The sequence below is a fragment of the Schistocerca serialis genome, chromosome 3 (genome assembly GCF_023864345.2).
Source record: "Schistocerca serialis cubense isolate TAMUIC-IGC-003099 chromosome 3, iqSchSeri2.2, whole genome shotgun sequence".
NCBI lineage: Eukaryota > Metazoa > Arthropoda > Insecta > Orthoptera > Acrididae > Schistocerca > Schistocerca serialis.
In genome coordinates, this window is record NC_064640.1 from 793,576,261 (window position 1) to 793,600,474 (window position 24,214).

The 24,214-nt window shown below is 41.9% G+C and overlaps 1 protein-coding gene across 1 annotated transcript in view; it reads left to right on the forward strand.

Moving 5' to 3' along the window:
• The window catches only part of LOC126471231 (putative ammonium transporter 3), a 274,322-nt gene that overhangs the window by 20,418 nt on the left and 229,690 nt on the right, over window positions 1-24,214 (forward strand). The window contains exons 2-3 of the mRNA XM_050099355.1: window positions 2,477-2,762; window positions 15,829-15,986. Of these exons, the coding sequence (XP_049955312.1) occupies window positions 2,477-2,762; window positions 15,829-15,986 (444 nt within the window). The remainder of the gene's footprint in view (window positions 1-2,476; window positions 2,763-15,828; window positions 15,987-24,214) is intronic.

The window sequence follows — 24,214 nt, forward strand, 5'->3', positions numbered from 1 at the left end:
AGTGTACCAGTGGCACAGCTAAAAACTAAAATATTGACTTAGGATTCCCTGTGAATTAACTTCTTGTTGGCTTGAATTAACAATGTTACCCTAGATAAATCTTTTTGGTAACGCTTGCGATCAGTTTTATTTATTCTGGTGGCGCTTTTTCTAAGTCCAGGCGGACCCTAACCAAGTTATTTGTTTCATGTTCTCTTGCTCATTGTCTCTCTTGACGTTTTTGCCTTGCAGAATTACTTTCAGGATAGTTTCAGAAGATATAATTATTTCTGAAGAGAGGTATCAAGTCAGTGACTGGCATTTCTCCCTTTATTCGTTTGTGTAATCGCAAGTGGCCTTACGGAGGCTACATGACTGCCATGCGTTGCGTAAATAACTTCACAGCCCTGACGTATTATGTTTATTTGAGTCGTTTTTGGAATGCAATTTTGGGCATCTAATGGTCTTTGTAGACACAAAATGAGTCTTTGGTCTCATCATCTTATATGTAGGGAGGCCCAGAGAAGTGTAATCTCGACAGGAAAAAGATACTCTTTTGGAACATGCTGCTTTTAAGTCATATCTACAGTTATAAGTCCTCTTGTTCCGCAAAGTGCGGTACCGAGAGCACAACGTGGTTAGGTACCGAACAATTAAGTCAGGGGAGAGTTTCACAATCCGAAATAGTATCAAATATTCGTTTTTGCAGCACCAGGTGAAGCTCCTGAATGAAATACGTTCTGATGAAGAATTTTTGTGCTGCATTCCCATTGGGACGAAACCCTTTCTGGTATTTCGATCTATCACACAATGCTTGGTGTAAAATCACCGTATTTTCGCATAGCGTGTACTACCACGTTCACGCGCACAACACAGTGCCTCAGTATTAGTCAATGTAAGCATAGAACAAGCGACCTCATACCTAAAAAACCCCAAATTATAGCTCAACAAACGCTTTGAAAGTTCAACGGCGTTTTTCAGTTTTGGTATGCTCGCTGAATACTGCACAGTTCACCAACATTTAGTAATCTGAAGTTCGGAATTACGACCGTACAGCGCACCGCGCGGAATTTTTAGTCCTATCGGAAGAAAGTCACCAAATTGTCCAAAAACCATTTTCAGTGTTGTTGACGGGTGGATTCTAAACACCTCGCCTCTCGAATCCAAAGATTCGCCTCAAATGATCTCAGCACATCAACGCACAGAGTCCCTCCGGTCGGTGGATTTGGAAAAACTGATTGCTGTACATTGTTTTAAAATAAAATAAAATGCATCACAACAAAAGATGGAATTCTGACATTCCATATTTTTCCTTTAATTGCATATCTTTTGTCATTTGTTTTTTCTTGAATGCATGCGTATTTTAAGATTTGATTGTGCGTGGAATTCCAGGCTCCATTATTATAGTATTACAAGGACGTAATTAGATTTTGGACGAAAGGGGAGGGGGATACAGGGCGCAGTTGGCTCTGAAGAATCCCAGCAGCCCGCTGAAAAAAATCTTTTGGGAACAGACTATAGAATGTGCTATTACCACATACCCCTTTCGCTCTCCACAAACCCCTCCCCATCGTCCGTATAGGAACAGGTTGTCATAATTGAGCACCACCCATATGACTAAACTGGACGATATTTTGCCATTTAGGCTACTGATGACAGAATTTGGAGCAAATGCAACCGTCGCCGTTTGGGCGATGTTTTGTTGATCGATGCGATTTTTGGGCGACACTGGCAAATTCGTGGTGATTCATTGATTTTAATTTTATGTTATTTTTAATGATGTTTAACTCTCCGCTTCCTTGTGAATTACTGAAATATTGCAACGATGAATTTCTACTAGTCCCAAATAAAGATGCCAGTTCTAATATTAAACTGCTGTAGATAGGGAGATAGGCTACGATAGTTGTGCGCAGATATTTTTAACTTACCGTATCGCTGGTGGACGAATGAAAATCCGTTTTCCTCTTCTTTCTTGTTACAAACTTATCTATAGTTAGAAACTACCCCCAGCAGCTCATAGCACATAAACCATAAATAGCAGGCCGCGGTGGTCTAGTGGTTCTAGGCGCGCAGTCCGGAACCGCGGGGCTGCTACGGTCGCAGGTTCGAATCCTGCCTCGGGCATGGATGTGTGTGATGTCCTTAGGTTAGTTAGGTTTAAGTAGTTCTAAGTTCTAGGGGACTGATGACCACAGAAGTTAAGTTCCATAGTGCTCAGAGCCATTTGAACCATTTGAAACCATAAATAGCATCACATCTAACATTAAATTCAGCTGCAAGTAAGAACTGAACTGATCGGTGGGCTTGTTGTTTCTTCGTTTGATTGAAAATCAAAATATCTGTCAGTTCCAATACGGGGTAAGTACGTCGCGCATGATTTCATTTGGGTGATATGTGCGGCCAGAATCCCTCACCGCCTTTGGCTAAATCCTCACGTCCGTGCGATCGAGTCTGAGTGGTTTATTATAACACATTTGTATTACACTTCTGATTCCAGGTTTCGGGATGTTGGAATCTGGCTGTGTGTCAACAAAGAACGAGGTAAACATAATGATGAAGAACGTAGCAGATGTGGTACTTGGTGGCTTCAGCTACTGGCTCTTTGGTTTCGGTCTTAGCTTTGGACGAGGAGAATATACCACACCATTCATGGGTGTGGGAGAATTCCTCTTGGATGCTGATGACGAAGATACTCTAATGGGACCTGTAATGGCAGCGTTTCTGTTCCAGCTGTCTTTTGCCACAACAGCTACAACTATCGTCTCAGGAGCTATGGCAGAAAGGTAATTCTGCAACCTCGATATAATTTTACTCTTGTTCAATACATGCAGTGGTAAACGGCAAAACTTACAAGGACTGCTCGAGTGCGAGGTCGCAAGTTCAGTCTTCAGCAAGGCCCATTTGAAAGTGTTGTGTTAATAATTATGACAGGAAAAATATTAGTTGCTAATGAATCACCTTTACATCAGGAGGGCAACAGAGAATGAGTGTCCTGCAGATGCAGATATCAACCTTCTATGAGATGCATGTATTACACTTCACAAAACTGACATCATCGACATTCAACAAATGTTCAAAAAAAACATTAACTTGCATCATGAACACTGAATGAAAAATGGTGCGCCACAGTGATCGCTCTTAAAGAATGCATATAGAATCATACTGGTATAACGGGATGATGAGAACTGATGGCATGTGACAGCATGCAACCTAATGTGAAACAGTCTGTCGTGGAGCTTATTGAGAAACAGACTATCCTTTAAGATGTAGGTGCAGATAGTGCGATAATATGTTCTATAGGTACGGAGAAAACAAACATCCAGAGCCTGAATATTTCCAGTTTTCCCAGGTAGTATGAATTGCAATGTCACACAATTTTCGGGACGGACAGTTTGCTCTAAAGGAGGATCATTTTTATACGCATACCAGAAATCAAGCACAAGCAATTTTTTTCCAAGTATTGACCAACAGCAACGCTCATATTATAATTGTAGTTCTCTTACGCCCATTTTTTCTTGTAGTTCTCTTACGCTGATTTTCCCACTCTGGTTTGCTGTGACGTAATGATTCGCTACTGCTCTTGAAAGATTACGCACACAAGAAAGAATCTTAGGGGGCAGAGCAGCTCCATCTTATCTCAGCACAATAAATAACTTTCTAGCACATTTACCATCCAGATTAACAGTCGGCATAACTATATATGAACACGTTAAGGTATCTTGATACAACTAACTTGGTGCCCCTAATTTCCAGGGTTCCTTTCACATGCATTTCCACTTCAAATCCCGATAGTTCGGAGATAAAAGCAAATTCCATACTGAACGATAGGATAAGTTTTTTTTTATCTTCATCTACAAATTTTCAAGCTGATTCCGTAGTTTCCAGGCATCGTAAAGTTAACGCTTTGTTTGAAATTTCGTTATCTTCTGTCTTCCAATTTTATAGCGCTGTTTGAAGTTACGCAACCATCCAATGCTTCCCTTGAAAATATTGGTATCTATGTCGCTCGCAATTTGATGTGCATAACGTAAGAGGTCACTATCATACAAATCCTGTAAATTGTATCGAGAATTTTTGAAACACGCAAAAACTAGTTTCTTTAACAAGTACGTCTTGTCCTCCCTTGAATACCCGTATTTTTTATTGTTTTCATTATACACTACGCGGTCATTTTGCTGCGGACTTAACGAAATCAGTTCATATTTTTTTTTTCTATTCTGCGGATGATCTTCCATAAAGGTAATTTTTTTAGTGCCCGTTGTATGGACAACGATTGTCCTTTACTAAGTTTCACTGGAGATAGGATTTGTCGCTCCTTGTCCGGCAAGGATGATGAGCTACATGGCTCGACACCTTTTTCAGTATCACTTTCACATGTTAAGCACGTATCATCATCATTAAACTCCTCACGTACATTATCCGCACAATTGAGCGTATACGACACCACGTATTCCACTGACTCATCTTGAAGAAACGCTAATATTTCATCTGTAACTTCTTTTTGACTCTGCGGAATTCCTTGGACTCCTTTCTAACGAAATGTCAACTTCGGAAACTGTCGTTGTAGATTTAACGTAATATTCGCTTTGTTTATTGTTGTCATTGCTCTGTTTTGTGTCAACATCACTAGTACTGTAGCATTGTTGTGAGTTACTCGTCGACTAAGCAGTTTAACTACGCTCCGTAGCCTCATGCTGTTCGCACCACTGGATACCGCCAGTCCCGCCCCCTATTGCCATTAGCAGCCAATATTGTGGTTGCATGGTAGACAATACGTGGCGCGTAGAATGCCGTAGACGCCATTGGCCTTTTGTGACAGAGCACTCAAGGGCTTCCTTGTTAGTCTGTTGTATATATGACAGCTTTAGTATGTTTTCTCTCGAAGTACAAGCGAAAGCACTTGCCCCTCTGTGAACATGTAACTCAACTCAATGCAAGGACTTTAGCTGCAGTAACGTACCTGCATATTCATTGTGTGATTTGTATTCACTCCCTTTGCAAACGAACGATTGTCATTGCGGAGGACATGACGTTGGGATCACGGAATTACTTCAGACTTTGTACACTTCTAGTAGGCCATTAAAACAAGCCGCGCGGGGTAGCCGAGCGGTCTCAGGCGCCTTGCCACGGTTCGAGCGGCTCGCCCCGTCGGAGGCTCGAGTCCTCCCTCGGGCATGGGTGTGTGTGTTGTCTTTAGCGTAAGTTACTTTAAGTTAGATTAAGTAGTGTGTAAGCCTAGGGACCGATGACCTCATCAGTTTGGTCCCACAGGAACTTACCACAAATTTCCAATTTTCCACTAAAACAACATAATGTGCAAGTAGTAAGATGCACTACTCTGGCAATACCGAGAAAACCGCAAGAGAATTTTTTACGCGTCTGTCATGTAAATGATGTATCTGTGCATAGGTGCCGAATGTTACAGTTCATGGAGGTCAATTGGCTAGCGTCGGAGCTTCGTAAGACGATCGTGCGAGAGACGACGGTTGGACTCCCGCTCGAACTTTGATTTCTATAGTGGAAATGAAGTCCCAAGCTTCTTCACAGAGTGTAGGGGAACGATGCGGGAGACCCGCACCGCCGTGCTAGGCAAGGTCCTAATGGAAGTGGTTTGCCGTTGCCTTCCTCGGACCGTAATGGGGATGAATGATGATGAGGAACACCCAGTCATCTCGGGACAGGTGATAATTCCTGACCCCGCTGGGAATCGAACCCGGGACCCCCTGCTCGGGACGCGAGAACGCTACCGCGTGACCACGAGCGGCGGACATTTCTGTAGTACTAGCATAAATTATGTTATGTTCAAAAAACTTGCACCTACGCTATTCGTTCGTGCTACTTCAGCAGTTCTCACCGCTACGCAGGTTAACTGCCAAAATGGGGCTTCCCTTTGTGTCTGCAGCTCGAAGCACCGAGGTGCAAAGTAGTTCCGGGTACCTTACCAGATTGTATGTATAAGGGATTTCCCAAATCGCGATAGGCATACATTTTCAGGAAAACTCTATGCACTTCTTCATTTACTTGTTTATAGTTATAAATATGCTTGTTCTAATAATTAAAATTATTTTATACAGTAAGTAATCAAATAACACGAAATTCAGTAAAACTTCATGCAAATACACGCGGTTATATTACTTCTCAATGTCATACAAATTAAATAATATGACCATTGGTGAAAATAAAGTAGATTAAAAATTAAGTGTGAGCAGGAGTCGAACCGTCCCCTCATCGGCATTAGTCTGAAGTAGGTCGAACGCTAACCAGTCGACCACCATGAACTCCAACGACCGGTACCTTCGCACAGATACATCGGTGACATAATAGACGCGTAAAATTTTCAATTGGCTCTAAGCACTATGGGACTTAACATCTGAGGTCATCAGTCCCCTAGACTTAGATCTACTTAAACCTAATTAACCTAAGGACATCACACACACCCATGCCCGAGGCAGGATTCGAACCTGCGACCGTAGCAGCAGCGCGGTTCCGGACTGAAAAGCCTAGAACCGCTCGGCCACAGCGGCTGGCGACGCGTAAAACTTCTCTTGCGATTATCTCGAACTTGCCAGAGTAGTACACCTTGCTAGTTGCATATTGCGTTATTTTAATGACCTGATAAAGGTGTACAAAGTGTGAAGTAAATCCGTGATCCCAACGTCGCGGCCTCCCTTTGTCAGATATAATTTGTTTCTGTGAACAAACAGGGGCTGATGTATTACAGCGATTCAGTAGCTTTGGATTCTCAGTTTATGATAGAAATTACGAAGCGAATGTTTGACAAGTGATTGGATTAACCAGCCAACTGCGTCCACTCTCCGTGAGAGCCTTAAGGCAGCGGAGTGCACGAAGGACAGGCATACTCAGTGTGACGGTGATTCTAAATCGGAAGGCAGACGGAAAAACTACACAACATATGCTACCCACCTTAGTGCATATTCACGATTCCTGTTATCTTTCAACGGATTCGTAATTCAACCGTCATTCCTCAGAGTCAGTATCGCTGGACAGAAAAGTAATTTTTGCACATTTGACTGCTTCACTTTTTGGCGTGCAGTAGTGGTACTGAAAATAATTTTAAAATTTTTTGCGAACTTAGCTACGTATCTGAACAGCAAAGGAGGAAATTAAAGATTTCGTTTCAGCTGTATCAACTGTAAGTCGACGGCATAGCCTTAAATGAAAGGAAGGAGCCATCTCACGGACTATCAGTTCACTTCTTCTATAATCATTTAATCACCATTAATATCTATTTTTTATATTTAAAATGGCTGCAAGGATACATTATTGATTTACTTCCAGTAAGGGACTGTTTCCAAACATGAATGACAAATTACATCGATACAGCACTATTATGACAGAATGAGGCTCTCTCCCCACTGACAAACTTTATGATTCAGTTTGAGTAAATGCTCATGAGTGTGTTACAAAGTCAATGCACCGCACTTTCTCTGAAATTTGTCACAGGGTTTGCATTGCAGAAAAGCATTTTTATTTCATGCATATGTTAAAACAATCAAGACTCTTTCGCTTTATGAACCTATAAAGTTTGCATTCAGAGTTGTATGTCACAACTAAAGGCCTTAGAATATTCTAAATTTTGCAACTATTTTATAATAATCTTATACCAACATTCTACCGCAAGACCGCTACGGTCGCAGGTTCGAGTCCTGCCTCGGGCATGGATGTTTGTGATGTCCTTAGGTTAGTTAGGTTTAACTAGTTCTACGTTCTAGGGGACTAATGACCTCAGCAGTTGAGTCCCATAGTGCTCAGAGCCATTTGAACCACCAACATTCTACACCTTTCTTTACTCTAGTTCTCAGGAAGAACCATCCTAAACTCTTACAACACGTATGGCATTCTCCTCCATGCAGCGATGTGTACTTCTAGTTTCTTTGTGAGTGAGAATATGTTGAACATCGTACTACTCCACATACATTTCTGTTATTATTGTAATATGAACATATATTTCAGTTGCAAAGGATGTCTATGACTGTGAAACCAGCTCTGTGTGAGTGCACTGTAAGGTTACATATTTGGGAGAGTTCTTTCTTTCGTGATTATACGTTCATATTACAATGCTTCCTCCCGTCTGACACAGCCCATGGCCTGTGATAGTATTTCCGAGAGCTACAAGAGTTAAACGTGGGTTAGTTAATTGGTTGGTTAGAAGGTTAAGGGGCTAAACAGCGAGCTCATGAATCTCTCGGTTAAAAGATGGGTCATTTGTTCTTGGTGAAGTGAGACAGAAATTTGGTCGAATTATCATAGCGTATAGGAGCAGTAAAACAAAGGCATTGAAAGAAATATTTATGCCAGAGCTGAGAAATAATTTACAGAAAAGTAAAACTAAATGATTCGGGCCGGTGTGCAGGTTAAACGGCAGACGAGACCTCCCCCAGGACCAATCTTTGGAAGCCGGCCGTTGTGGCCGAGCAGTTCTAAGCGTTTAAATCTGGAACCGCGCGACCGCTACGGTCGCAGGTTCGAATTCTGCCTCGGGCATGGATGTTTGTGATATCCTTATGTTAGTTAGATTTAAGTAGTTCTAAGTTCTAGGGGATTGATGACCTCCGATGTTAAGTCCCATAGTACTGAGAGCCATTTGAAACATTTTGAATTAATCTTTGGCGAGAGAAACCTGAGCCACATTTGACACCCCGCCAAACAGATTAACTGCTAAGACAGTTGCGGAGTAAGGTTGCCTTCTAGCTGAGAAGATTTCTAATAGTAAAAGTGAGATGGCTAAATCGTAATAATAATCAGTTGGACCAACAATAAGTTGAGAGAAGCAATCAGGTCAATAGGTGGATTGCGCATGCCGAGTGTTCCTCTGGGCTCTGCATGCAGCAGGGACCGTCTGACCCACAGCCGTCCCACTCCCGATCCGTTATTGATTTTATTTATTTATTTTTGAGTCATCAGTCCTCTGACTTGATTGATGCGGCCTGCCACGATTTCCTCTCCTGTGCGAACCTCTTCATCCCAGAGTGGCACTTAAAACCCGTGTCCTCTCTTATTTGCTGGATGTATTCCAGTTTCTTCTTCCTCTACAGTTTTTTCCTTCTACAGCTTCCTCTAGTATCACGGAAGTCATTCCCTGATGTCTTAACAGATGTCCTATTATCCTATCACTTTTCCTTGTTAGTGTTTTCCACATACTCCTTTCTTCTCCGATTCTGCGCAGGACCTGCTCATTCCTTACCTTATCAGCCCACCTAATTTTCAACATTCGTCTGAAGGAACACATCTCAAATACCTCGATTCTCTTCTGTACCGGTTTTACCACAGTCTACGTTTCACTACCATACAACTCTGTGCTAAAAACGCACATTCTCAGAAATTTCTTCCTCAAATTAAGGCCTATGTTTGATACTAGTAGACGTCTCTTGGCCAGGAACGCCTTTTTTGCCAGTGCCAGGCTGCTTTTGATGCCCTCCTTGCTCCGGCGGTCATTGGTTATTTTGCTGCTTAGGTAGTTGAATTCCTTAACTTCATCTACTTCGTGACAATCAATCCTGATGTTAAGTTTCTCGCTGTCCTCATTTCTGCTACGTCTCATTACTTTGGTCTTTCTTCGATTCACTCTCAATCTGTATTCTGTACTCATTACACTGTTCATTTCATTAATTTCTTTGGTATGTTTAATAACAGAGTGGTACATCATGTATAATAATGAAGCACAGTAAGACAGACAATTGTAGTTTATATTTAGGAAATGCAATTGTACTTTTATGTACCCTTGTGTCTGTATTATATATATTTATTTGTTGACAACATCCATACAATCTATATTGTCTACGGATGGATAGAAATAAATAAAAAATAAAAATAAAATCAGTAGATCATGTAATTCTTCTTCACTTTCTCTGAGGATACAATGTAATCAGCGAATCGTATCATCGATGTCCTTTCACCTTGAATTGTACTTCCACTAATGAACCTTTCTTTTATTTCCATCACTGCTTCTTCGATGTACAGATTGACAGATTGAACAATAAGGACGTAAGACTACATCCCTGACTTATACCTTTCTTAATCCGAGCACTTCGTTCGTGGTCATCCGCTCATGTTTTCCCTCTTGGCTCTTTTACATATTTTATATTACCGTTCTCTCCCTATAACTTACCAATATTTCTCTCAGAATTTCCATTGTCTTGCACCACTTTAAATTGTCGAATGCATTTTCCAGGTCGACAAATTCTGTGAACGTGTCTTGATTTTTCTTTAGTCTTGCTTCCATTATCAATCGCAAAGTCAGAATTGCATCTACGGTGTCTTTGGCCTTCCTAAAGCCAAACTGATCGTCATTTAACACATCCTCAATTTTCTTTTCCATTCTTCTGTATGTTATTCTTGTCAATAACTTGGATGCATGAGATGTTAAGCTGATTGTGCGATAATTCTCCACTTGTCAGTTCTTGCAGTCTCCGGAATTGTGCGGATGATACTTTTTCCGAAAGTCGGATGGAATGTCGCCAGACTCACACATTCTACACACCAACGTGATTAGTCGTTTTGTTGCAACTTCCCCCAATGGTTTTACAAATTATGATGGAATTTTATCTATCCCTTCTGCTTTATTTGACCTTGAGTCCTCCAAAGCGCCCTTAAATTCTAATTCTAATACTAGATCCCCTATCTCGCTTCTAAATCGACTCTCGTTTCTTCTTCTGTCACATCAGACAAATCTTCCGCCCTTGTAGAGGTCTTCAATGAACTCTTTCCATCCATCCGCTCTCTCTTCAGCCTTTAACAGTGATGGGTCTGCCCCCGGTAGCTGAATGGTCAGCGCGACAGAATGTCAATCCTAAGGGCCCGGGTTCGATTCCCGGCTGGATCAGAGATCTTCTCCGCTCAGGGACTGGGTGTTGTGTTGTCCTAATCATCATCCCCATCGACACGCAAATCGCCGAAGTGGCGTCAAATCGAAAGACTTGCACCAGGCGAACGGTCTACCCGACGGGAGGAACTAGTCACACGATATTTACATTTATTTAACAGTGGAATTCCTGTTGCATTCTTAATGTTACCACCATTGCTTTTAATTTCACTGAATGTTGGTTTGACTTTCCTATATGCTGATTCAGTGATTCCGACAATCATTTCTTTTTCGATTTCTTCACATTTGTCATGCAGTTATTTCGTCTTAGCTTCCCTGCACTTCCTATTTATGTCATTCCTCGGCGACTTGTATTTCTGTATTCCTGAATCTCCCTGGACATTTTTTACTTCGTTCTTCCATCGATCAGCTGAAGTCTTTCTTCTGTTAACCATGGTTTCTTCGCAGTGACCTTCTTTGTACTTATGTTTTTCTTTATGACTTCTATGATTTCCGTTTTTAGAGGTGTCCATTCCTGTTCCATTGTACTGCCTACTGAGCTATTCGTTATTGCTGTATCTATAGTCTTAGAGAACTTCAAGCGTATCTCGTCATTCCTTAGTACTTCCGTTTTGCACTTATTTGTGTATTGATTCTTCCTGACTAATCTCTTAAATTTCAGCCTACTCTTCATCACTACTACATTGTGATCTGAGTCTATAACTGCTCCTGGGTACACCTTGCAGTCCAGTATCTGATTTCGGAATCTCTGCCTGACCATGATGTAACGTAACTGATATCTTACCATATCACCAAGCCTTTTCCAAGTATACGTCTTCCTCTTGTGATTCTCGAACAGAGCATTCGCTATTACTAGCTGAAATTTATTGCAGTACTCAATTAGTCCTTCTCCTGTCTCATTCTTTATCCCAAGCCCATATTCTCCTGTACCCTTTTCTTCTATTCCTTCCCCTACAACTGCATTCCAGTCACCCGTAAGCATTAGACTTTCATCTCCCTACATACTTAATTACCCTTTCAGTACCCTCATATACTTTCTCTATCTCTTCATCTTCATCTTGCGAAGCCGGCAAGTATACCTGAACCATCGTTGTTGGTGTTCGTTTGCTGTAGATTCTGATAAGAACAACCCTATCACTGAACTGTTCACAATAACACACTCTCTGCCCTAACTTCCTATTCAAAACGAAACCTACTCCCGTTATACCATTTTCTGCTGCTGTCGATATTCCCATATACTCAACTGACCAGAAATCCTTGTCTTCTTTACATATCACTTCACTGACACCTACTATATCTAGATTGAGCCTCTGTATTTCCCTTTTCAGACTTTCTAGCTTTCGTACCACGTTCAAGCTTCTGACATTCCATGCCCCCCGACTCATACAACGTTATCCTTTCGCTGGTTATTCAATCTTTTTCTCTCGATCACCTCCCCCTTGGCAGTCCTCTCCAGGAGACGCGAATGGGGGACTATCCCGGAATCTTTTGGCAATGGAGAGATTATCATGACACTTTTTCAATTACGGGCCAGATGCCCTGTGGATATACATTATGTGTCTTTAATGCAGCGGTTTCCATTGCCTTCTCCATGATCATGCAGTAGATTATAGCTGATTTTTCTGCCTTTAGGGGCAGTTTCCCACTCCAAGGACAAGAGCGTGCCCTGAACCTTTGTCTGCTCTTCCGTCCTCTTCGACAAAGCCGTTGGCAGAATGAGGATGACTTGTTATGCCGGAAGTCTTCTGCCGCCAACGCTGATTATGAATCAAAGTTTAGGCGGCGGCGGGTTTCGAACTTGGGACCGAGGATTTTTTGATTACTTATCAAAGACGCTACCCCTATACAATGGGTGCTGCGTTATAGCCAAAGTGTTGAAGATTGGAACAGCACCCTCTATTTCGTAGGAAGCATAAAAAACAGTTTTTCGTCATCAACCGATATCAGTCCTTAAGCTCCTGCCTTCGCCAGAGTGCTTTATGAAGAGACACTCTTAAAAAAGTAAAATAAGGTGAAACAGAAAGAGAGATGTAACCATATACTAAAGTAATGAAAACAGAGTACTAGAAGAATAACCATGGTTTCTGGTACAGGAGGTAGGGTCCATGGTATCACAGGCACAGAATGCGGCCGGTGACACCCCAACACCAACCACCCTGCGTTGCCCACACCCTGAAAGCAGTTTAAAACGTTGAATCTGAGTGTAAAAAACACTTTCCCGGAGTAAACGAAGAACCATTTCAACTATTCGTACGTCGTCCGCCAACATTTGAGGCTGAGGAACTGGGAGACCATATTGGCGTCGAGAGTAAGAAGGAGCGGGCACTTCACCAGAATGAGAGCAACTGTCTATGCGAGTCCACAACCAAAATGAGGCAGTGGCTCATTATGTAAAACAAAATTATGAGTTAAACTAGTATGGAATGACATAGGACAGTGGATTCCTTCTGGTAGGAGCAGAATAAGGGACGCAATGCAGCTGTAGTGTCCTTGATAGTACGTAGTGTACTCGAGAGGCCAACAGCCCACTACAAGTTGTTCCATCTAAGAGTGCGTAAAGGCCTTATCTGTCTCCGTAATTCCTCACCCGGGATCGACAAAGCAAATTTTGGGCAAGTAAGCAATTTCTAACTAAAAGGTAGGCTAATTTATTCCCTGGGATACCACCATGGCTCAGGACCAGAGACAGACCAATGAGCAGGTAGTTTAAGGTCGGAGACAAGATCGTGAACACTAGATATCACAGGGTGACAAAAGTACCATCGGTTGATAGCCAGGTGACTGGTCTTTGTGTCACTATAGATTAGGTCTGTTTAATAACAAACAAGGCGCTGTTAATGGCTATCAGCTCCGCTTTAAACACACTGCAGGTCCACGGCATCGAACAATGGCAGGAAATGTAAAAGCATACCCCTTCCGATCCAAGGCTTTAGTGCTGTCAGTGTAAACGACAGCAGATCCCTGATATTCCTAAAGAACTGAGAGGAATAGACGCAGAAAGGTCATTAAAGCGACTGAAACTTCAGGGTCTTGAAATACATAGGTCCTAGTTCGTTAATTTGTGATTTGCTTACTAACTGAGGAATGTACCATTCTAAGAGGAATAGGTAGACGTCCCACCAGAGGGTTGAGGCACATTCCATCTGGGAAACTCACCCGAGGGCGAGCGGCAGGTGATCGATACAATCTGTATGAGAAAGGAAGTTGGTATATCGGATGATTAGGAAATCGTCGTATAGTGGTTGCGTAAGTGAGACAGAGTTGATACCGTCGCAGATGAAAAGGTAAGATCCCGGTTTCGGCGTGGAGATGTCTACAAAAATTGAAATAGCTCTGAGCACTATGGGACTTAACATCGGAGGTTATCAGTCCCCTAGAACTTAGAACTACTTAAACCTAACTAACCTAATGACATCATACACATCCATGCCCGAGGCAGGATTCGAACCTGCGACCGTACCGGTCGCGCGGTTCCAGACTAAAGCGCCTAGAACCGCTCTGCCACATTGGCCGGCGAGATAGTCTACAGGACTGTTACAGAGGGTGATAGTAGCCAATCTTATACCACGATGATGTACAAACCCCAGAGCTGCAAGTGCCCATGTGTCATATATCTAACAACCGTAGTCCAGCAGAAATGAGATCAGGGCCTAGTAAATGCGGAGTAGAGTAGCGCGATATGGTTTATGGACTGATAAAAGGAGTAGGTTCAGTGTGGAAAATATTCAGGAAATAATTATAACTAAAACTCATTTTTAGGATTTGTCATTTGTTGATTTTTATAAAATTCTATTTGGAAGTATCAAACTCCTGTATTACATTCTTCTGCCAAAGTAAAAAAAAAAAAAATTAACTACTCAGGGAGGAACTTCGAGGACAGTTACTGAGAGTGAGAAATAAGTAAGGTAAGTAAGTAATACTCATTATCTACTCTAGTTAAAGGCCTCGTTACTTTAAAGTGATATATTGTGTCTGCATACGACAACAATAAAAGATTAAAATACTCATTCGATTAGTAATGCAAGGTACTTCGATTTTCTTTTTTTTTTTTTTCTTTTTTTTTTTCAAGTGCGACTTTTAACAAGAAAGTACGATGATCTGTGTAGTTTTAGCATAAACCAAATATTTTAACACAAATCCACTGCGTGGGTTTATTGTTAACAAATGTTTCCGCAAAATGTCGATACATTTCAACTTCTGATTTGCGTCCCGTAATTTGATTTTGGATATCTAGTCACACTGGGTTTTTCAGCCTAGCAACATACACCATTTTTATAAAGTCATGAACTGCATGCGAATTGTGACCTATGTTTAAGAGGGTAAAAAGACTTCATAAACAGCTGCACATGATTAGGTTTTTAACTACACGAAACATTGTAATGTTTTATGGCAGGCTAAACAATATTACTCTCTGAAGTGTTCGTAAGTAGGTGCTACATTTAAACTCAACAGTTGAGAACATTCATAAAGAAGAGCTATGTGACCTTTCATAAGAAGTGGCTGATGGGTTACTGAATTCGAGAGAATAGAGTTGTCAGTATGACAGTACGACTTTAGAAACGCACCAAATGCCAAATTTCTTCCACGAGAGCATACAAACACTAGTTCTACGATACAAAAATTATGTTAACAATGGGTAATTTGAGGTGATCATGTTGAAAACGGTTGAGAATGATAACTGCCACGTACAATAAACGATCTTTGATTTTCTCATTTTGTGTGCCAGTCTTCGTGTTAAATTGCAATAACACGTTATTTCCGTATAACCCTCCTGTTTGCATTACTCTGTTTCTTAGTTCAATCATTCTCAATAAATTGTGACTATTCTTTCCTCCTGGGGAAAGATTAATTTTTCGTATGTTAAGCTTTTTTTCTGAGTAACTGCGGTAAAGCTCGTCAGAAGCGAAGCGCATTTGCAGAAGAGAGTTAAATTTAAGTTGAAGTTACTTTTAATACTATAATTTTGTCCAAATTTAGCGTGCATCATACTGTGTTTGTATTTTCAGGTGCAAGTTTAAGTCATACTGCGTATTTTCATTCTTGAATACAGTGGTATACTGTATTCCGGCGGGATGGATATGGGGCGAGCACGGTTTCTTGTACAATCTTGGAGTGGTCGACATTGCTGGATCTGGTCCTGTACACTTAATTGGTGGAAGCTCAGGTAATGTAACTCTCAATAAGTCAACAGCCCATTATTAAAATTCAAAAGGCTTAAAATGAAAATAAGATTGAATTTTTTTAGTGAAACTTTTTCTTCATCATAAGTGTAGAAATTAGTGACTCTCAGTCGAAAAGAAGGAGCTAGTTATCTAAAACCGTCGTTTAGATGTAAACATTGATTTACGCATGTTTTATAACTGAGTAACTGAAAGACTGAAGTGTTACAATCTTTGTATAATAAATTCCGGAACAGTCACTCTTACGGTGTTTCTAATTTCAGTCAATTTTGTTGTACTTTCATATGAATTTTTCGATTTTTGAACTTATTCTGAAGTTTACCTACTTTCAGTTTCTTTTGCACACAGAAACAAACTCATGTTTCTCAATAGTCTCTTCTGATATTCACCGTGATTTACGAGTGATTCCGGTTGAATTTATTAGTTTCTATGCAGTACTAACAGCATTCTTTTTTATGAACGTTTCATTCTTATGACTTTTCTGGCTTTACAATCAAACTCCGTGATCTGCTCCACATTCACGTCTTTCAGTGATTCCTAATAGTAATTCATATTTCTCCATTGGCTTCTGAAGCTTAGGTTCGTCTTGTTACCATGTAACTTTACCATTAAGAGTAATATTTTCCCTTACTCTCTACTTTAAATGTTTAAGGAAAGGAAATACTATACACGGTTAACATAGTGGGATATGATCACACAGATTATTATGTACCTTTTCAAAATGTGACATTGATCTCTCCTTAAAAATAACGTTTTCACATTAATAGGAGATACAGTAAATACATTCGTCATATATTTAACATGTATGTATTGACCAATGTGTTTACACTGTGTGAAAACATCACAGCCGTTCAAGGAATAGCCCGTTTCGATAGCCCGGGTTCGATTCCTCGCTGGGTCGGAGATTTTCTCCGCTCAGGGACTGGGTGTTGTGTTGTATTCATCATCATCATCATCTCATCCCCATCGACACGCACGTCGCCGCAGTGGCGTCACCTAAAAAGACTTGGACCAGGCGACCGGTCTACCCGACGGGAGGCCCTAGCCACACGACATTTCAAGGAATACGCTTACCGTTTCTTGTGAGAAAGTATCTGCTAAGTGTTCAATAGCACTGATTACGCCCATCTGGATAATGCTTTCGTGTGTCAGCTATTCCAAAGAGCATGGATCATATCTTCACCCAGTAGCGTCACAGTGGGAATAATGACAGGGCAACTAAGTGCTCGCATCGATTATTTGTAGAAACAAATTATTGCTGTGAAGATGTTTTTCCGTCAGGAGTCGAGGTAACGTAATCAGTCTACCCCACGAGGCATAGACAAGCATGTTCGCAACGTATAGCCGCTTAACGTTTCCCCTTCATAACCGGCGTGTCGTCTGACTCGGTGGGCAGCAAGTCTTCTGATGTGGTGCTTAACCACAAAAAACTTCAAGGTGATCACTGCGTTGAGACTCCTCAGGAGGAAGATTTTTTCCTAATATCAGACTTCGAGAAACCATAAATTGAACAGTTGCTGAAAGATTAAAACGGTGTACCAGAAGAGAGCTAGACCCTTGCCCAGAATTTCATCGCTAAATGCATGGACCTGGTTCCAAAATCCAGGTCAGCACGCAGTTTCAGCGTAAGAAATGTTCATAGCAGCGTACATCTAGATGGAACGTGAAACATTCACTCTCCATGCAGTCGATAAGGGGAATACCACTGTCATTCTCCAGCGCTGACAATACGCCAAAAGTCTGCAGTGTACTAGGCGAGAATATCTTTGACATCATGAAGTCGCTCCGCTATCATTATTTGGCATATCAGTCTATGTAACGAACACAGTCTTCGAAAGTTCGTATTCACTAGGAAGGTACTGTGTCAAATACATTATACTTTCCTCTGGCCTTCCCTTACGTCGAAAAGTGTAGGCATCACGTAACGAGCATCACCAGAATAGTAACTTTAGGACATAGACATTCCGATCAGTTCTCAAGTGGTGTAGCTTTCCACAGCAGTGCCCATGTCACACTTCCTCCATCTCATAGCTTAAAAAACTTGACAAGCTCATGATTAAATTGCTTAAAGTCTGTATATTTTTTCAAATTGCAACTGTCATCTGGTACACACCTGGAGAGCGACAAGTTAGCTTTCTCTGTGTTTTCTTAGTAGTATATTTCTTAAATTTCGTGGTTGTTTTTCTGCTTAAGAGGTTTAATTTCGCGTTGTTTTTTTAAATGTAGCGTTGTAGTTATTCATTTGTGTCTTTTGAAAAGCCAGGGAACGTTCGTTTCAGCCCGGTAGACGTTAGTAAGGCTCCAACTATCGCCTGGCAAACACCTACAGAGCGGCAAGTTACGTATTTAGCTTTTTTGCGTTTTCTTGGTAGTATAAATCTTAAATTTCGTGCAAGTTTTTCTGTTTAAGAGGTGTAATATCTATATTCAGGTAGTCTGTAGTACAGTTGTAATTACTTCTGAACAGTTAGCTACATAGCTCATTAAGGCATCAACATCCATTGGTGACACGTCGGGAGGGTAGCGAGTTGCATATTTAGGTTTCTATCTGTGCTTTTACAGTTTACTTCTCGGTTAGCCCAGTTACGATGGGTAGGATGTGTGCATGCTGTGTTGGAACGCAGGAGGAGCTGGTCGCAGTTCGCGAACAGCTGAATGCTCTTTTGGCTACGGTCAGCAGACTTCAGGCTACTGCCTGGGTGTGTAGTAGTTGTGAAGAATCTGGCGCGTCGCATGGGACACCCTAGGTGTCACTAGTTTTGCCCACGGGCTCTGCTGCCGAGGCACCTTCCAGTGTACTTTAGGCAGTGGATATGCCCTCAGCACAGGGTGAGTCTCAGATGGGGACTCGTTCTCGTCGCTCGAGGCGAAAGCTCAATGTGGATAATGGCGGTTTTGCCTTACCTATTCGCCCTGAGAGTGGGCAGGGTGCCGCTCCTCCAGCAGGGTCTGAGCAGGCTCACAGGGGCAGGAGTCCGGTAGTTATCGGGAGCTCCAATGTTAGACGCGTTATGGAGCCCCTTAGGGAAATACCATTCAAGGCTGGAAGGAAAGCCAAAGTGCACCCGGTGCATCTGCCACGGGGCCTCATCCGAGATGTGGAGGAAGCTTTGCCTGTGGCTATCGAACGTGCAGGGTGCAGTCGTCTGCAACTCACGTCAGCACCAACGACGCCTGTCGCATGTGTTCTAAGGGCATCATAGGCTCATACTGAAGTGATGAAGGCTGCTGAACTGGTCTGGAATCGAGTGGAGGGTCTCAGCTAAAGACTTCGCCGACTCTGTGACGGTCTCGGCTGAAGATTTCTGGGCCTGCGCCGTTGCGTGGCGACTTGTAGGTCTCCCCTTCATAGGTCAGGGGTGCACTACACAGAGGAAGCAGTTACTCGGTAGCACGGTGCATGTGAACCGCCCATTGGGTTTTTTATAGGCTAGTCGGTAGACTGAGGTACCCTGACATACGCTCTGCAGACGATATGCAGATGGTGAAATAAGACGGCGTTCAGAGTAAACTCACTTCGGCTGTCATACTTTTATCAGTAAACTGACGAACTATTCGTAACAAAGTTCCCCAGTTTACTGCCCTCCAGGAAATCTCTCGCATTCCAATTATTCTCTAGTCTGAGAGCTGGCTGAAACCCGAATTAGAAAACTCTGAGATATTTAGAAGGTCATGGAACGTACTCCCGAAAGACGGATTAAACGTCATAGGAGCGTGAGTGTTCATTGCAGTTGACAAAATTTTGTCTCCACTGAGGTCGAATTTGAGTGTAACGGTTAAGTTATCTGGTGTCGTACCACAGGTATCGATGAAATCAAGTGAATTTTTCGGTATTTGTACCGGGTATCCGATTGCGCTGTGACAGTTTTACAGACATTCAAGGAAAGTTTACGGTAAGTAGATCACGCAATATTAATTGGAAGTAATTTTAACCTACCGAGTATACATTGGAACGCTCATGGATACATTGCAGGGGTTACACACAGCGGTCTAAGGCGTTGCAGTCATGGAATGTGCGGCTGGTCCCGGCGGAGGTTCGAGTCCTCCCACGGACACGGGTGTGTGTGTGTTTGTCCTTAGGATAATTTAGGTTAAGTAATGTGTAAGCTTAGGGACTGATGGCCTTAGCAGTTAAGTCGCATAAGATTTCACACACATTTGAACATTTTTTTGGTTACACACATATAGTCTTGCGAAGTACTTTTGAACACGTTTTCCGGAAACTATTTTTAGCAGTTAGATCTGCAGCCCACAAGAAATGTAAATATTTTACTCCTTGTAGCTACAGACAGGCCTGACCCTATCAACGGTGTAACTATGGAGACAGGTATTAGTGACTGTGATCTCATCATAGTGACTATCATTACTGAATTCAATACGAGTAAATCGATTAAGAAGCCTAGCAGATTAATTGTGCTAGAAAGAGCAGATAGGCAGTTTTTAGCGTCCCACTTAGAGAACGAATTGACATCATTTAGTTCCAGTATGATGGACAGCGAAGAATTATGGGCGAGTTTTAACAGCTTGTAAATCGTGTTCTGGAGAAGTATGTGACAACGAAATTCGGAAAATGCTGAGGACTCAAGGGCTGTTGAACTCTCGGTTCAAAAGGAAACGCACAAATAACGACAGGCAAAAGTTAAAAGAAACTGTGCTTCTCTACAAAGATCTGTGCGCAAAGCATACAGCAACTACTACCGTCATACCCTAGTAAAAGATCTTGCAGAGAACCCGAAAAAATTCTGGTTCTATGTTAAATCGCTAAACCAGTCTAAGGCTTCTATCCAGTCACTTGTTGACCACTCACGTGTGGCGGTAGAGGATAGCAAAAGGGAAGTCAAAATTTTATATTTCGCATTTAAGAAATCGTTCTCATAGGAGAATCGCACAAACCTATCGTCATTTGGCTATCGCACAGACCCCTATGGAGAACATAGTAACAGGCATCCCCGGCGTAGAGAAACAACTGAAAGAACTGAAAACAAATAAGTCGTCAATTCCGGATAGAATCTGAAAAAAGCGAAGCTGAACTTGTGCATAAGAAGGGTGAAAGAACGGGCCAGCAAAACTACAGTAAAATATTCCCAACATCGGTTTGATGCAGAATTCTTTAACATTACCTTAGTGTGAATATAATAAATTTGCTTGAGACGGAAAAGTTCTGTCCACGAATCAGCAGGGTTTCAGAAAACATCGTTCATGCGAAACTCAGCTTGTCCTTACCTCACGTGATATTCTGCGAACTATGGATGAAGGGTGACTGGGAGATTCCATATTCCCAGATTTCCAAAAAGCATTTGGCATCATGCCCTACTGCAGACTGTTAACGAAAGTCGGAGTATACAGACTGGGTTCCCAGATATGTCAGTAGCTCAAAGACTTTTTAAGTAACAGGATCCAGTAGGTTATCCTCGACGACAAGTGTTAATCGGAGATAAGGCTATCGTTCAGGAGTGCCCCCCAGGGAGGTGTGATAGGACGGCTATTACTTTCTATACACATAAATGATCTGTCGGATATGATGGGCAGCGATCTGCGGCTGTTTGCTGGCGAACAGAGGGAAATCAGAGCTTTTACGGAATGATATAGGTGTTCGTTCTTTCATCGCGCTGTACGAGATTGGAATAATAGAGAATTGTGAAGGTGGTTCGATAAACCCTCTGCCAAAAGTATTTTGCAGAGTATCCATGTAGATGTAGATAGATGTAGATGATGCTGTGGTGTACGGGTAGACGTCATCGCTGTGTGATTAGAAGGATACATGAGTCAGACAAAATTTATGTATTAGTTAATGCAGATGAGTACAAAAAAATCTGTTAATGTTCGAATACAGCATTAGTTATGTGCTGCTTGACACAGTCATGTTGATTAAACATCTAGGCGTAACGTTGCAATGCGATATGAAACTGAACGAGCATATGAGGATTGTAGTGGGGAAGACAAATGGTCGACTTTTGTTTATTGGCAAAATTTTAGGAAAACGTGGTTCATATGTAAAGGAAAGCGCGTACAGTACACTAATACGACACATTCGTGGCCACTACTCGAGTGTCTGGGACCCACACCAGGTCGGATTAAAGAAAGACATTGAAGCAGTACAGAGGTGGGCTGCTATATTCGTTACCGGTAGGTTCGAACAACACGTAAGTGTTACGGAAATGCTTCGGGAACTCAAATTGTAATCCCTGGAAAGAAGGCGATGTTCTTTTCGAGGAACACTATTGAGAACATTTCGAGAACCGGTATTTGAAGTCAGCTGCAGAAATATTCTACTGCCGCAAATGTATATTTCGTGTAAGGACCACGAAGATAAGATACAAGAAATTAGACCTCATACGAAGGCATATAGATAGTCGTTTTTTTCTCGTCCTGTTTGCGAGTGGAGCAAGAAAGAAAATTTGCTCCCGTATCAAAATCAGAACATCACTCTGATTTCGTCTTCAGTGTTAGCCCATTTTTTTAGGTATTTGAAGACATACATGTTTTTTGGAACTCGATAACTATATGAATTACCTGAACTCCGTCCAACCTACTTCAAATTCGCTTTGGAATGCGGAAATGACCAACTTCAATTCCAGAGAGTTCTTGTTATGTATAAAAGTGATGAACCGACCGTACATAGAGCCTCTAGGAGGCCCGTAAATACTGATTTGTCCTTACAAGCGGTCAGTTATTGTCACTGTATCGTCACACCTAGGCTGCCCATCGGATCCTCTGACAAATGTAGCCCAAGGAAAGAGATTTCTAGCTTCAGTAGCATTGTATTCGATACTCCTTGCAAGTGTGAATTAAGTAGTCATCTGGTACACTGATTTAAGATGATAACGACCGGGAGAGCGCTAAGCCGACCCCATGCCCCTCCACACTCGCATACAGTGATGGCTTCGGCTGAGGATGACACGGTGGCCGGCCAGTTCAGTCGGAGTTTAGTTTTGGTACACGGATTAATAACGATTAATCATTGAGAAGTAGGTGAACAGGAAAGCCCATACCTCAGCCACGAATTTGGAAAGGGCACAAATTTTACTCGTTAGCTGAAATGTTACTGAAGAAAAGAAACATTTAGGACTGAAATCAGCTGAAAAAGGTGCACTAGTATTGCTTAACAAATCAGTATTTTAAGGAGATATGGAATTAAGACTTTCTGATATTTAGAAGTGCGTAACGAGCATAGGATTGAAGTGAGTGATTATGGAACATGGTAACATGATGACAAGTTACCTAACCTGTAGCGATCACATCTCGACGTGTAACTACGGACGGTGGGCCGGCGGTACATCGTTCGAAGGCGTAAATCACGGAGGTAATTTACACTTTAGGGTCTACGCAATCTGAATAGAAGTATCCGAATACCTGCTACCAAGCGTTAAAATGGCATGTGTCCACACTTCAACTTTATGACGGCTTGAGCTCTGTTGGGTACACATTCAATGAAGTTTCAGTTTCTGTGGAGGAATGGCAGCTCATTCTTTCTCAAGAACCGGAACGATAAGTTTGACGTTGGATGCTTGAGTCTCGAAAGAAGTCAACGTTCTAACTCGTTTTCAACGTTTTCCAGTCCATTTCGGAAATGTATTGTATACACAGCATTTCCTCATGGATTTTTCTTTATGACAAGGTGCAGTGTCATGTTGATACAGTCAGTACACATTTCGATAAAACATATTAATATCCTCCCTCATTTAGCGTTTTTTTAAGCACAATAAGGCGGCCACTCCTTAACAGCAAGAAGTACCCCATACGCTAACACCATCTCCTCCGTACTTCACTGCTGGCAGTACACAAGATCGCAGGTAACACTCTCAGGCATTCACCAAATCCAAACCCTTCCATAGGATTGCCACAGAGTATAACATAATTCATCACTCCAAACTGTACACTTACAGTTACCCTTTTCCAGTGGCATTGCTGTTTACATCAACCCCAGTGTCGCTTAACACTGACTACAGAAATTGGTGGGTTAATTGCTGATGCTCGACCATTGTACACTATTCATTTGTTCTCTGTGCTGATTCGCTGTGCTAGCTGAAATGTTGGTAACACTTTGGAACTCAAGAGAGACTCCTTCTGCTGATTTTATGCGATTTTTACAACCCACCGCAATGCTTGACAACTCCTGTCTGTCATTAGGCCTACAGGCCTAACCGGATACTTCATGTCTCCTTTTAAACAGGCGGGTCCACTGTCATGACATCTAGTGGTCAATTCCTCT